General features: G+C 42.3%; 1 protein-coding gene across 1 annotated transcript in view; it reads right to left on the bottom strand.

The window, feature by feature from the left end:
- Positions 1-8,165, bottom strand: part of PPM1D (protein phosphatase, Mg2+/Mn2+ dependent 1D) — a 28,103-nt gene extending 19,938 nt beyond the window's left edge. The window contains exons 1-2 of the mRNA XM_054209098.1: positions 7,556-8,165; positions 1,076-1,304 (exon numbers count right to left, since the gene is read on the bottom strand). Coding sequence (XP_054065073.1) covers positions 1,076-1,304; positions 7,556-8,000 — 674 coding nt within the window. The 5' untranslated portion in view covers positions 8,001-8,165. The remainder of the gene's footprint in view (positions 1-1,075; positions 1,305-7,555) is intronic.
- Positions 8,166-16,283: the final 8,118 nt, after the last annotated feature.

Here is a 16,283-nt window from a genome sequence, read left to right as displayed (position 1 = left end):
TAAAAAACTTAGAAACCTACACGTTTACAAGTACCAACCTAGCAAAACTGCAAGTTACCCTTTCTGAAAAGCTACCATCCCCAATACAGCTAACTGATCAACTTCCACCTGCTAGAGATACAAATATCTGAAGGTTAATGAGCTGACAGGGTTCTCATACGAATGATGTCAACAGGAAAACCTTCAGTGATCTCTGCCTCTGAACTGCTAAGAGAAGGAAACTGTGCCCATCCATCTGGTGCGGTACTGTAGAACGAAAGAACAGAGAGCTCCTGTGAAGCCGCGCCAAATGCGAGCCCTGAGGTTTGTCTCAAAACATTAGTGCCATCTGACAAACCTGCCTGCTTTCCTCCTCAGTCACAGGGAACACACATCAACTACAACTCGGAGATGTTCTAACATCTGCCAGCTCCTGACAGCGAAGAAATTCCTAATGTTGATACGCATTAAAATGAGGTATTCTAACGTTTAAAGTGTATATTTAATAACACCAAATACAGTATCTTGTTTCAAATCTAGTTTTTTTTTTTATGTTTCTTAAACAGAAGCTTTGAAGGGCCTACTCAACAGCTGCCAGTGTCACCTCAGGAACAATGCAGAATGCATGAGAAAATATAGAGCACTTTGTGTCAAAACTGCTGTGTTTCCACCATTTGACAAAACAGATCTTCCAGACCCCATACCATTACCTATATGGAAAGGCAATTTTTTTCCCCTCAGATTTTAATGAAGAATAGGTCAAAAAGCAGCATCCCCACTTTCAAAGTTTTCAGTGAACATTTAGAATTGTAACCGTGCTTTAGCTGCATGGGAATCCACCCGGAAATTTAAATTTTGTTCATACCATAACCACTAGCAAAAAGCACAACAGCGTAACAATGGATCACTATAACTTAGTCCCCAACAAGCTAGGAAAAAAACCAGAGCATAGACAGGGAAGGAATGTAAATAAGACTATGAGATTCACCAGCTTGCTTGCGCCCCCTAAAACAAGCAAGCTTAAAGTAGTTCAGTCAGAAAAACACAAACAGCACCCAGAGATCAAACCTGAAATAAAAAACACAGAGACAGTTACCTGCCCCCAAGGCCTTCAATTCTCTCCCTTTCTTTGGGAAGTTCTGGCTTGTGGTCCTGCGTCACCTCCACAGCTCTCACAAAGTCGTCTTTGGGGTCATCCTGGACTCCGAGCACCACTCCTGAATCGCCAACGTGAGCAACGTACATCTTTGACCCGCGGATAATTACCACGCTGGCAGTAGTTCCCGACGTGCTTGGGAGACCTGTCATGGTCTTCGGCCACTCTGCTGCAATGAGGAAAAAAGCAAATAAAAATACCTTTGTTTTTAATTCTGTGGACCTGGTAATGTTTTGAAGATCAAAATGAAAAGTGTGGCACAGAGGCTCGCGTAACGTCACAACTCAGTGTGTGCTTAACTATAGCGTGGCCAGGCAAAGCAGAGCCCTCGGGTCCCCCCTACTTTCATAACATCACTCCCCTAGCTACAACGTAAATTGGCACATATATGTAAAGCCACTATCAAAGCACCGAGATAGGATTCAAGAAACCGTCTCCTCTGGTTTAATAGTCCAAGCATCACTAGAAGAACATGGGGGAAGATGTACTCCTTGAGCATCTATCAAGCGTTTTGTTAAGATCTACTGTTCACTTCCCTGTCTGAAGAGGTAGAAACGTTACAAATTAGGTTATTTTGTCTGGGCATTTGACTGTGAATCAGGTTGTCTCAACATTTGTGATCCCCTCAGAAGGAAAGAAAATGCTTTTTTACTTTTATATGCTGAACAACATTTTAAGGTAAATAACAGTGCAACTGTTTTATTCACATTTCCTTTTGGAGGACTGAATAATGCAGACTATTTAAGTATGCTATCCCATAACCCAACGTCAAGTCTTCTGCAAAAGATACCCCTTGAATTCAGAACAATAAAATACCTATAACGAGCATGAACTGCGTATGGTTGGGGAAATCTTCTTTCCCAACTGCTTTTCCCTCAAAACACTTGTGTTAATTTCCTATTACAGTACTCTCCCCATTTATGTCCAATCCAAATTTCTCTCATGCCTTTTCTTTTCTTATCTACTTTTATGTCTACACACCCAAGTCCATCTTCTTCCAAAACACCACAAAATGATTGAGACAACATCCCAATTAAGAAAGATCAGCCATAACAGTCCTCCTCCCTACTTCAGCGCCCTCAGAAGACAGAGCTGGAGTTCCCAGTTATCGCTTGATTTTAACTGTCAACAGCAACCTCATGTTTCTTCTTCACCGCACCCACTCATGTCTTCAGACAAACTCAGAAGGGAGACTCATCTCCTTGTCACATTCTATCTTCTGCACTTCACAAGTCACGCTCACGCAGTACAACATAAAAATTCCACTGTGTTACCCATTGTGTTTGCAGGAAATACCCAAGCCAGACTGCCAAAGTACTATATTATTTATTTTCCTATGGCACAACAAACACACAAGAGAAAACCAAAACACAATTAGGCCTTCCCCTCAGTGAAAACAGGTATTTTAAACTTCAAAAGTTTTAAGCACAAGCAAAAGATTAGGTACTTAAGTTCTAGTGGCACTGAAAAATGTTCAGATGCCCAAGGCAAGAAAGAGAATACATGGAAGACCGTGCTGAACGGGAAACGGAATTATACAGACAGTTTGAGAATAAAAGCTGCAATTCCTCATTGTTAGCTACCGAGATGTCCAGTATAATTTAAACATTTAAGTTCTAACACAGAGTTCTAGCTTTGTGTTCTAAATACCCAAATAAAGCTACTCCTAGGGAGAAAGTGTATTTCAAGAACACAAACATTCAACGAGCTTATTGGAAGTACTTTGTCTGGCAATTTTAACTGTGGATATTAAACCTAACACATTCCAAATGGAAAGCAAATGAGGGAGGAAGCCGAGTGGTAATGAGGACTTCAACCATGCACTTAACAGAAAACAAGCTGCAACTAACGAGTTTGTGTCAGTGTAACAACCCTTCAATAGCCATAAAATACATTAGAGAGTCAAATCAGTCTTTATGGGAAACAAAGAGCACAGAGAGTGAAATCACCCACTTACAAGTAAAAGAATGATACGGCAGCCTCAGATTTTAGGCTCAAATAGAACCAGAAATTAGATCTGCCTATCAGCAAGGCATTTCACTTTATGCCTTGCTCCTCTTTAGAGATAAGTATTATACAGAGGATAGCGTATTCCTTTCTTTACAGATTGTGTCTCATCAGAAATTAACAAAAGTGTCAGAACTCCTGGCTTTTCTTCTGAGCTCAAGTATTAAAATTGAAGTCAATTACACAACTCCTCCACATATCAGGAGCATGTTTTTAATCAGTCCTGTAACTTAAGCAATAGGACATCTTTCTAAAAGAATTTTTCCCTCTACTTGAAAAGCACTACCTTCACTCAGTTTGTAACTTTGAGTTTGTAAACTCAACCCATTTTGCAGCTGGCATATCAGCCAGCAAATTGAAGTTGTCACCTGCTGCCTAGGACAGGAAGTATGAAGTGTTTTGCATCATGAAATCTGACTTGGTTGCATCTTTTCTTTCCCTTTCCTTTCATTTGGAAAAATAAACATTTGAGTGCAAACTATATGGAACCCCTAAAAACATATACATACGCAGAGGATACTATGATCAAGAAAGTTTTTTTTACTTGCTGACTTCTTTTCCTACATGCCACCATGACCCAGCAAAACTCACCAAATGCTATTTTTAAAGCCTATTCTTGTTACCTTGTTCTTTGTCCTGTATTTACATGCAAGATACAAGACAAAATATTATTTCGACTTTAAAAAAGCACCTACGTTTCTTTTATAAGATACCACAATAGTCCAAATGATTAGGCATGATCAAAAGGCATTTTCTCCTCTAACAAATTAACTCAGAATATATACTAATTAAGAGTAGCAGCACATTAAACTCTTCCTTTGGTAGAAACATCGGCTGCAGTTGCCATTCTTATTTAAATACATACATAACACTCCCTACCTGCCCACACCAGCTCCAACAGAAACACAAGCTTTTTCTTAAGCACGCAACTGGCATTAGTAACGTCCCTTCAAAGTAACAATATTAAATGCCATCCACTTTTGAGTTTAGACCTTCAGTACATTCAGAGCAAATTATTGCCCATTTTTCACACCGCCAATTGACAAATTAAAAGAAATCCTAAAATTACAACAAAGCTCTCGAAACAAAATTCACACTTCAAAGATATACCTGAAACCCCAAACAGTATGTCTGTTAAACCAAAATATGGATCCTACACCTGGATACCACATCCGTAACAGAAGAAAAAAAATATTCTGCCACAGTCTAAAAAGCAAATTCTCTTACGATGGCTGGAGTGTGATCTGAAACACACAGACTGCTCCAAAACACGTTTGTGCAAATTCTGCTCCTGTTTATTTTTGAGAATGATTCAGAATTGTCCTGGGAATCGAAAACTGCCAAATACATTTCATTTTTATTTCATGTTTTTACATACACTAAGTCAAGCTACAATACCTCATTTCAAATTAGTTTAATTCTAAAATTCTTATTAAGCTTTCAAAAAATAAATGCTATACGAACTTTTAACACAGCAACAGGCCCTAAAAATTTTACACTATCCTGAAAATCTGCATTGCCTCAAACAGTCTAGGTCTTTTTCAGATCAGAATACATACATAAACGCTTAAACATTTCTAAGAACAATCTTGAAATTATGACTGCAGTAAAAATTACAAAAACGCTTGTTATTACATAAGAGATGAAAATATTATTTGACTTTTATTGCTTCAATTAAATTTAACGGGAAGAGTTATAACCAAAGCAGAAGTATGCAACTCTCTCTAAATTGTAACTAGTAATGCTGAAAAATGTTTTTGATATCATCAAGCTAAACACAAACATTTTGAAACAAGCTCTTGGCTACACAAATAACGTGTTACCAAAGAAACATAAACCTATGCAATCCTCAGTAAAGTCACATCAAAATCTGGGACCTCCTGATAATGCTTCTTGTAAACAACCTTCCTGCCACTGCCAGTTGTAGAAACAGGCTTCAAAGTAAGAACTTTTACTCCAGAAGCTCTTTAGTAGACAGATAATTTTATTACTATATAAGTAATCGCAAAGTTATCAGCAAAGAAAACGAGGTATTTTTCTGTTTTACTTTTTCTGTTACTCTCATCATCAATGTGATTCCTGTCTATCATAGGAGATGGGCACTGGGATGACCCCACAGTTTCCAAGAACTAACAACAGAGCAGCTGAGAATGGGATTCTCTTCCAATGGCCATCAACCGGAAGCAATAAAGACTTTGTCCTTTACACCAAAAATCCAAACCATTCTCCCACCCCCATTTCGAGATACCAAAATACCCAGTCTCACCTTCATGTCCATAGTGTCACCAATACACAGTTAAAGATCTAGTTTACATATGATGATAAGCAAAAGTATTCACTCTAAGTAAAATCTGCACTGGGATTCCGTAACACAGCATGAGAAGTTATAAACTAGCTATAGTAAAGCTTTTGTCCCATAAAACTCTAGCTGTTACGCACACGCAGAAGGAATCAGTAAGACCAAACACCCTACGTAGAATTTTACTATATAGTCTACCTAAAACTGTCATCAAATGCTCATAGCCAGGGATATGTTTTTTCTCACAACAACTTAAATTGGTTCCACAACCGACATACTATTTGCTAAACACTCATTACTAAAAGAGCATTTCCTGTACTCTGTCACTTCACCTCACCTCTCTTCATTTTGCAGTCACACATAGTTACAGAGACAAAAGACAGAGAGGCATACTAACTAAACTCCCTATCCTTCTGCCCCATACCATCTTCCCCTGTTCACACGTCTTTCTCCTTATCACACACGTCTGCAGCCCGGGAGATCATGTTCCACTCCCCGCTTGCTCACCAGCAGCAAGGTTGCGGTCAAGTTCCGGTGCTTCTAAAATTCAGACCCCTTCTTTTCTGTCCAATCTCGCCATTCCTTCCCCCGTATCTTTTCAAGTACCTGACATTTGTACAACTTCTCTATTTTGGTATTCGAGAAAAAGGAAAAAGAAAATGAAACTGTTTTGACACTATAATCCCCCCCGCAACGAATCACTTCGTTGAAACCCCACAGTACTCAAAGTGCAATTCTTGCTTTCTATGTTTGCCTCCCAAGCCCACCTGTCAGTATCACTACCTATGTTTTTGATCTAATTTTACTGTGTTACCCTCCCGCCTTCCTGTCTTCATATGCTGTTCACTGTTCTTATATTTTCTTTTTCTGGGGCTTCTGAATATATAAGCGCATACCTAACACACACACACACTTTACACATTATACATAAACAACAAGCATACTCTAACTAAGCCATAACCTTTAGCTTACCAGGAAAAAAAACCCAAACCCTTTCAGAAACACAGTTCTGCAGTTTCACTAGATCTCAGGGAGAAGGAACAGTGCAAGAATGATTACTGTCACCTGTCTTGTCACCCTTCTCTCCTTTACCCTTACCTATTTAGGACCCCAACTTCTATCCTATTGCAATTAAGCAATCAATCTTGCAGTTAAGCAACGAATCTATACAATCTTCAGGATACAAAGTGTGTTTTCTCTTTTGGCAGTTATGCTGCATATTCCCTAATGCTCAAACGATAAAACAAGCAAACAATTATCCTTTATAAAACAGCCACATTTTGAATCCTTCCATCAGGACTCTATAGAAACAGTTGGAATCAAGGCACAGTTAGGGAAAAAACACAGTCACGGACCATTTAAGGTTGCCAAAATTACTTTTTTTTTTTTTTTCCCCTTTTCACGATACTCTGGACAAGGGAAATTAAGGGGGTATTCCATGCAGTTCCCCAAGGCAACCAAGATGAAGACCTCCCCGCTAAATCGAATTTGGAGATGGGACTTGTAACAGCCCCAAAACAAACCGCAAGCTCTACAGTCACACCATCTTCAGCTGCGTAGCACTATCGTTCTACGTTGTGTCCTCACCCTCTGATTCTACCTTTTCTCCCACAGTTTGCTCTCCAGTTTTTCTTGTTTTACCGAATTACTTGATTCAACATCTCAGATCACATCGCGCTTTTTGCTCTCCTCGCTGTTCCCCGCACACAGATGGCAGCGATGCTACCAAATCCTAAAGCAGAGATGGAGGGAGGCTTCCAAGCACGCAACTCACAATAGTGCGGAGGGGGGGCGGGCGGGGGCTGAAAAAGGCGGCTAAAAGCGGGACGTCCCACACTCGGGGACACCGGCATCTGGGGAAAGGGACCGACCGGCACCTGGGGGTGATGTCAGGGGTGGGCAGGCGGATCTGCTGTCCCCTTAGCTCTCACTGCAGGGCCCTGCAGAAAGCAGAACAGGAACCCAAGGGAGAGGCACGGACAGGCGCGGCGGCCGGGCGGAAAGGCCGCGGGCCGTCAGGGCTACCGGATCGCCCGGCGGGGACGGAGGCGGGAGGGGACGGGGGCCCGACGGAGTGGAGGGCGACTGGAAGGCGCCCATCGCCTCTAACTTACGCAGCTTCTTCCACATGGCCCGGTGGCAAGCGATGAAGCCCTTGCGCAGGGCCGCGCACACCTCGGCCGGCTCCGCCGAGCCGAAGCCCTTCTGCTTCTTGATGAAGCCCCACAGGTTCTCCCGGGCGAACTGGGCCGCCTCCCGGCCGCCGTGCCCGTCGCACACGGCGAAGAAGGCCACGGAGCGGCGCGGCCGCCGGCCGGAGCCGGGCGGCGGCGCTCCCTCCTCCGGCGCCCGCGGGCTCCCTCCCCTCCGCCGGCTGCTCTCGGCGAGGGGCTCGGAGACGCGCGGGCCTCCGGTCGCCGCTCCGCCTTTGTGCGGGGGACCGCGCTCCGCCTCGACCGGCGGCTCGGGCTCCACCACGATCTGGGTCACGTCCTCCATGTATTTCCTGCCGCCCTGGTCGGAGTACACGCTCACCCCCAGCGAGTACAACCCCTCCATGGAGGGACGGGGAACAGGGCGGGGGGGGGGGGAAGGCTCGGCGCGGCGGCGCCCGCCGCTCCCCGCCTGCGATGACTCCCCGCCCGCCGCCGCGGACTATTGTTGATGTCGGCGGCGCCGCTCGGGCATGTCCGCGTCGCCCGCCCCCAACAAACCCCGCCGGAACGGCCGCCGGGCGCGCCGCCTTCCGCGCCGCAGCGCCCCCTGCCGCGTCCCCGCCCGCCGGACCCCGCCGCGGCGGAAGGGGCGGCCGCGGGCACCACGGCGCCCCCTGTCGCCGGCAACGCAGGCAGCTCCCGCCGCACGGCGGGGGCGTGCTGTCACGATAGGGCGGCCCCTCCACGAGAAGGGCCGGCCACCCCCACGACAGGGCCCGCCCCGCCCCGCCAGGAATCCCGGCACCTTCCTCCCGGCCCGAACTGCCCGCTTCCCCGCTCGGACGATAAGGATTCCCGGCGGTGATTTCCCGGGGGACACGCCGATGCGCTGTTTACGCTCACGACTACTGAGGACGTTCCCCGCATACTGGAGGGGTGTGTGCATTTCATTTTTATAGCCGAAATTCTACCCATTGCTTTATTTGCTACCTACCACCACTTCCAACTCCCCAGGCCCCTTCCCGCTACGAGCTCAAAACAGCTAAAAACCATTAGCGACTTTTGCAAAAATACTTCCACTGTCCACAAAACAGAGATAGTTGCTTGGCTAAAGTACTCCAAGTACTTTGGATTTCCTGCCGTTAACCACATTAAAGTCAACAGTATTTAAAAAATAAGAAATATATCAACAAAGCCTTGCATTTTTAGAGCGCCTAGGGATGTGAAAACCTGTTACAAACATTAATGAATTAATCCACACTAATCCAATAAAATAACTATCCCTGCCTATTTTACAGGTGCTTATACCATCAGATCAATCAGCAGCCAGATTTAGAATTGAGAAATCTTGCTTTAAAAATCTGTCCCCGTTAAGTTTCCTAAGAGAGTATTTTATACCAGCACATTTGCCGCATATACGCTGAGATGTGTGCTTTTAAGGTGCATAAAGGAGACAAAGACTAATTTGAGCTTTATACAATCCAAAATACCACAACATATCCCTATTTCCCTTCTAATTTACATACAGAGCACAGCATGTCAATTGCCAAGCCTGCAGCAGATCCGCTGCCATCCACATCAGGGAACATAAAAGGGGGTGAATAGCTTATTTTCAATTACTTTTTAATACAAAGTAGCCAGAAAACAAGTAAAACTACTTGAAACGATTGGCAAAAAAAAAAATACAACAAAATAATATTGGCAGATCTATGTCATCATAGGGGCAACTAAAGTCTATCACTTCCAAAAAGTACAATATCCCTATTTCATAGCTGAATAAGTGGAGCCAGCAGTGTCATTATGTACAGATTATTACCATTCAGTGTAGGTAATACTTTCCTAAACAATTTGGAGTGGAAAATCATAGGCTACTTCAGGAACAGAGCAAACAGACTGACTCCTAGCCCTCCCTATGCTTCATGTAAACATATTCTCGGTAGTCTGGCATTTGTAAAAAAGTTAAGGAAATAAAGGGGAAAAAAATAATCAGATATGATGGAAGAAACTCCCGTTCAAACTCCAAGGCATTTCTGTCTCCTTTTTATGTCCAAGTATCACTTTTGCATTTTCAAGTGGAATAAAGTACCTCATTTTGGTCAATACTAACTTTTACAATCAAGAAAATAGCACCACGTATACGTCATACCTACAGTCCCAAATTTAATCAAATTACAGTACATTAAAGATGTTTTTGTGTGCAACAATTACATCCCCAAAACTGCCGTTGGAAAACAAAAGTGCTTCAAGATTTACTGGGCACACAACCAACAGATCCTCCAGCAACTAAAACCATATTTCCTAATTTTCTCCTGAAGTCCTTGAGCTCATAAGAAACTTCAGTTCAACTAAACCAGATGCTTTCAGGAATAGGAACATGTATATAAAAAAATAAAGATACAGGGAGAAAAACCTTTAAATAAAGACGAAGTTTGATGGAGAGTACCACTGCAGTTTCCACACTTCAGGACCTAAGTAACAGGCAATAATCGAAGGGCAATTTAGCATTTTTCACACACCTCTCACTTGCATATAAAAATAGGGAGTGCTTTTCTTGGTTTTTATACTTAAAGGAATCAAATGCTAAGTGGAAACTGCCCATTGTCCCGCAGCTGTTTCAGACACAGAGGTTAGGTTAAATGGCTCATCAAAATTAAAAGTCTTTATATAAGAAGAGTTACTATCATTTAACATAAAACGTTTCTCAACCAAATACAATCAGATATTTACTTGACCTCGATGATAGCTTATTCTCATTTTGGCTGACGGTTATTGAAATAAATCCATTTCAGAGCGGCTGTACAGGCATTATTATTGCGTGGTCTGGTTCAACTAATTTGAACCATTTCTCAAAATTAAAGGCCACAATTTCTTTCATGGATGAAAAGTTTTTATTTTTTCTTTTAACTGTAGTTTAAAAATATTTCTCAAATAGATTTAAGCTAAATTAAATTACTCACATTTTGAAAAAAAAGAATGACCCCATCTTTAGCCAAAATAGATTAAGCAGATGTAGTTTAAACCCAGATGACTCTGTTAGGTTAGCTGACATCAGAAGAAAAGTGACAAGACTTCCATGAATTACTCTAATGTTTGCTAACACATCATGCAGTCTGTTAGATATAACCATCAGTGATCACACAAGGGTACCTTTGAGGATTACCTATCCACAGGCTCAAAGACTGAAAAACAAAAAGAAGAAAAAGAAATACACAAAGGGGAACAAGATGCATAAGGTCACCTGCCTGGAGCTCAAATGCCGCAGAAAAGGGAGGTACATTGTAGCAGAGAGAGAAGAAAGCCTTGTGCACCAATGCACTACATCGCTCCTCAAACGACACCTCCTGTGAATCTGAAATTAAACATTTTATAGGCCTACACTCAACCAAGTGAATAAACAAGTCTATCTTCTCAGCAGGAGTGGCAGGGAAGAAGGCTCACACAGATGCTAACATTTTTCACAGCAGCACTCCCTTCCCTCAGCTGCACCAGGCAATAAAAAGAACTGAGACAGGTACATTCATCTTCATTCCACATCACAAGCCAGTGCAGGGTGGCCAGCATCCTGCCCTCTCTTTTCTAGTAGCATGCTTTATTTAAAGTTACACAAAGTTATATTTTGTAAAAGCCATGATTAATTTTGTCTGACAGATGAAAAATACAAAATTATTTATCGATAGCCCAGAAATATAAAACGCTCATAACCTGGGCACAAACTTATCAATCACAGAACAGCAGAAAGCAGCACTGCCCACCTGGCTTTGGCAAACCTACGTTCTTAAAGCCTTCTTCATTTGTAAGGCACCACAGCTGCCTTCAGTGACAAACCTTCATGCCTCAGTGCTCACAGGCACATCTTTCTCCGTCCTCCAGCCCCTAAATAGGCTTCAACAAGCCAAGCTGACAGTGACCAAAGGTTCTTGTACCTCTTATGGCTCTTGCATAGCCTATGTGAAATGTCATCTCAGCAATACTCCCAGATAAGCATGCGAAACTCATGTAAAAGCAGAAAATAAAACCAAACAGTATCCCCATTTTTAAAGGTTTTTTCCTAGCCAATGAAGGGGTGCAGGACCTGACCACACAAGGAGTTAACACCCTCTGGGTCTGATGGAGTATAACCTCTTTCTTCATACTCCCTGAGGTATGACCATAATGGCATTGCTTTAACATTTCATCTAGAATGTGACTACTGAACGGCAATATATGAAAAATATAAAAATGTGTTTATCTGGGTTGCAGTAAACATGAAAGAAAAAACCCACGAGCATTAAAAAAAGATCTGACAAGTTCATGTGAATGCTCTGCATTTAGCTCTTGTTTTAGAGCAACAGTCTGTTATGTTGGCTCCTCTACAGTTTAATGATTTCCTGTTAAGAATTTAAAATTAGAAGCCTCCAACAACTTCCCTATAAACTATTTTCAAGGTTCCTTTAATATCCACATCAAGGAGATATAGTAGGTTCATATGTTATCCATGTCAGTTCACTTCCTTCCCACTTCAAAATAAGCACATTGCAGGAAAATTCAGCAGGTTTTTTATTGTTTTCTTAGAACCTCTTTTTCCACTAAGTACGTCCAGCTATAGTAATTAAAAAAAAATAAAGCTGTTCACATATACAAGCTCACATTTAAACTACGACAAAATGAGAACTGCTGGTCTAATCTGAAAAACCTAAACTAAGCCCAAACTGCATTATGAACCAAATCTAAGTTTTCCATTGATGAGTTAAACTTGAATCTTCAACTACATTCACACTGAACTTCATCTATGTTAACACATCAATTTCACAAACACATTTTTGCTCTTTGACAAGTACCTTACCTTTAATGAAAACACACAAACAATAAGCTTGCACTGGCAGCATATGAAAGAGATTTGATCTTTTTCATCTGGGCTTTCTAGAACTGTATTCCTGCAAAACAGACACAGTATTTTAGTACTTTTCACCTATACATCTCAAACTATATAACACTATTTATTCTTTTGACTCAGAAACAATATAATTGTAGTAGTTATACTATTACACCACACTGACAAAATTAAAATAGGCATATAAAACGCAGAGCACTTGCAGACATCCCACCGCGGTTCCTCACTGGGTCAACGAAAGGACTCTCAAACACTAAACACCATCTTTCTGACAAAAATTGGCATCTATCTAGTCACAAAAAAGGCCTGTTATGTGATCTCTTTCTAATTAATTTAAGTTTAAAATGAGTCAGGTGAAACTGTGGTTGGCTTCACATGACCTAAGAATACACCGGTGAAAAAACTGCAGCCATAGAAGAGGCAATCCTGCTGCTTCTTGTGCAAGATCTAACACGTGCATAGCTCCTAATTTGCCTGAAACACAAATATGCACGCAGAACTGAAAAAAAAAAAAACACATACAAAAAAGCCCCAAACCTTTTCAGTTGGCAGCTGAGCCACAGAGTCAAAAATTGTGAGAGAAAACACTGCTACTTTCTGCAGTAATTTGCAGATCAAATTGACTTATTAGTCATGAAACCATGGTTTCAGATACAGATTTGGAAATGCTCATGTAAACAACCTCCTCTAGCAGAGGTGAACTTCAGCAATCCGCTGCTGTTCATAAATTGGTACCTATATCTGGCTGGGATTTTTTTTTTTAAGGGTTTTGAGGAGATTTTTCACACTGCAGAACACCATCGGGCTCCAACCACATTCTATTGAAACCACACAACTCTCTCTTTGCAGATGTAAAATCTCCTCTATATGAACTTCTTCAACAGAGGGAATTTTGACAACCAAGAGGTTGTTTGATGTCTAGGAGCAGTTTTTATAATAGAAGACTATGATTAGATTTTCTTTATAAGTTTACCCGTTATTAGTCTTGTCTGCATCCCCATCCACTACAATGATACACAGATGTACAGAGCCATTGCACTCCATACGCTTTACACGTGAGTTGTTCAGATACCCAGATGCATCTTCAAAAGCTAAGATTACAGAAGACAGACTGACTGAATGCTTCTGCCCAAACAACATACATTACCAGTTTGCTTTCAGGCACAGGCAGTATTCATAAGTGTCCCTTAAACGTTTCCCTGTATAAAAAAGACAAAAGAAAAGATACCAACAAAGATAAGAATATCCATCAGAACCTCTGCCAACAAGTACTGGAGTCAGAAAGATTTTCTAACATCTGTAACTATTAATGAGTAATTGCATTCAAATAATTCACGGATGTGAAAAGCATATAATTGAATGGAGCCATGTTGATAATAAGTTCCCAGTACAGCTTGAGGAAAAAAAATCCATCCAACAAACGGGATACCTCTTAAGTTTAAAGGTATTTAGAGAACTTACCAAATTAATTAATAAAACAGACTTTTATGAATCGGTTTCGCTACTATGTTACTTTGAATGGTTGCCTGCTATCTCAACCTTAAACACACACACCCTAAATTGAGGACTCCACCAACTCTCTAATAATGCCTTTAAGAATAAAATATGTAACTATGATAGAAGATCACCCAGTTGTTCAATACGTAAATATATCAAGTCATACAGTACTAACAAATGCTACTGTACCTAAATTTTGTTTCTAGCTAGAGATTAAACCACATTTGCTATAAAGATTATTCCTCAGGCTCTGACAAAATTAATTGCAGACCAAATACGTAACATAATATACTCCAGAGAGGGTTTACATTATGCCCTTTTTTTATAGATATGTTTATTTCCTCTCCCTGAACATGCACACTATAGTTTTGTCTACAAAAAATTACAAGACAGTAAAAGGCATAGCCTAGCTAATCTTTCAAGACATAATAACTTCTCAAGAAGATAAAGTCCGTTACCACAGCGCTGTTTTGAAAAGTATATTTACCTTAGCCATTATTTTCAGAAGTCTTATCAGATATTTTCTTTTAAATCAAAATAAAGAACATAATAAGTTCAAGAATTACCATTTTCTACCTATTATCAATACTTTTTCCTTCACACACTGGAAAACTGCCTTATCTGTCCCCTCCTAACAGGTCTCCAACTCTAACCTTTCCAAACTAGCTCTCCAGAAAGCAACTGAGGTAAATAGCCTCTGTCTCTTGGCAGGCTAATTGCCAACAGAAACCAGCTGTCTCTCCTCAACTGAAAAAAGTCCACACAGTTGCAGAAAATAATAATAAAAAAAACCACTGAAGCCACCAATAGGCAAAAGCAAAGAGACGACAAAACAATCTTCCATGGTCTGTTTATGTCACATTCCGTTCTTCCCACCCCATAACATTTGTTTCTGCAAGCAAAGGAATAATGTCTTTTCACAAAACAGGGGAATGGAGGAATAGCAACAATTTAGGATTATTAAAAACAATCCCCGAAGTGAAACAGCAGCAGCTCTGCCTCCTATGATTTTTAAAATAAAAATGAGCAAACAAGAAGTCACAGTAGCAGTTCTACATTATCTAAGAAAACCAAAATAAGACTTGACAGAAGGAGAAATACTTCCTAGTATAGTTAGTGCAGCTAGGGTTTGGGTTTTTTTTATCCAGGGTATGATAATAAATTTGAAAAATGAAGAACATTTAACCCTGAATAAGAGTTTTGTTCCAGACCACGCTAGAGCAGTTGTGATATTAACTTAGTGCGAAATCAAAATCTACACCAAGTAGTAATCTCAGAGTCCTTCCCTGCGTTGCACTGGGGTGGCTAAATCACTGGCTACACACAGTGAGAGCCTGTTTTAGACCAAATGATCTTAATTACCTCTGCCTAAAAATCTACCATCTGTGTCCGAGAACTATCCAATATGTTCTTAGTGGTGTGTGCAAGCCCCACATGAAAAGCAAATTAGGAAGAAAAACATGCCTCAAACAGCTTGATAAAGATAATGAGATATTGACAAAATATAGTGCCATTTCTATGTGGGGTCATGGGGTTAATTTATGCAGGGAAAAGGGTGTTTTTACCGCACAGCAGCCGAGGAGGAACACCAGATGAGGCAGGTGCACTTCAGGTATGTTAGCAAACCCACTCAAAGGCCGGACTCCTAAATGCTCACCTTGAGCTGCCAACACACCTGAAAGCCATAGAAGGCCCAATATTAGCAGTATGTTACCACAGGTGAAGCTGTAAACACCGATATTTCCGCTCAGAGGAGAGGTTTGTGGCTGGCGAGGCCCTGGAGCTCAGTATGTGTGTGGGGGGACCCTCAAGGCCGCCCTTGAGGCCAGCTGCTGGGGGTGCTCAGCCTGCTCCTCCAGTACAAATGAAGCCACCAAACCCCAAGGGCTGGCAGCCCCAAGGCCCACGTCGGCCATGGGAAAGGTACTGTGCCCGACCATGGTGGTCACCTGAAGGCCAGGCCACTGTCCCGCCACAGTTCACTGCCCTACCTACTACACCACCTCCCTTCTCACCCGCTGCCAGCTGCGACTCCCCTCGCCCCCACACCCTCCTCCTCCATATCTCCCCTCGCCCCCTCGATATAACCCCGCAGCTCTTCCCTGCCCTGGGCTTTGCCCTCCGCCCCACGGTTCGTTCTCTCGCGCCTCCGCGCAGGCGGATGATTCTCCTTCCGTCCCTTCTACCCCCGGTCGCCCCCACGTCCCCCGCGCTCCGGCCGCTGCCGCCTCTCCCCGCCAGGGCAAGCCGGCGGGAGCCGCGGGGCGTGAGGCGCGGGAGGTGGAGCGGGCCGGGCGGGGGGGAGGTGGGTGGGGGGAA

Source organism: Rissa tridactyla, chromosome 7, assembly GCF_028500815.1.
Source record: "Rissa tridactyla isolate bRisTri1 chromosome 7, bRisTri1.patW.cur.20221130, whole genome shotgun sequence".
Taxonomy (NCBI): Eukaryota; Metazoa; Chordata; class Aves; order Charadriiformes; family Laridae; genus Rissa; species Rissa tridactyla.
This window is presented reverse-complemented; position numbering and strand designations above follow the sequence as displayed.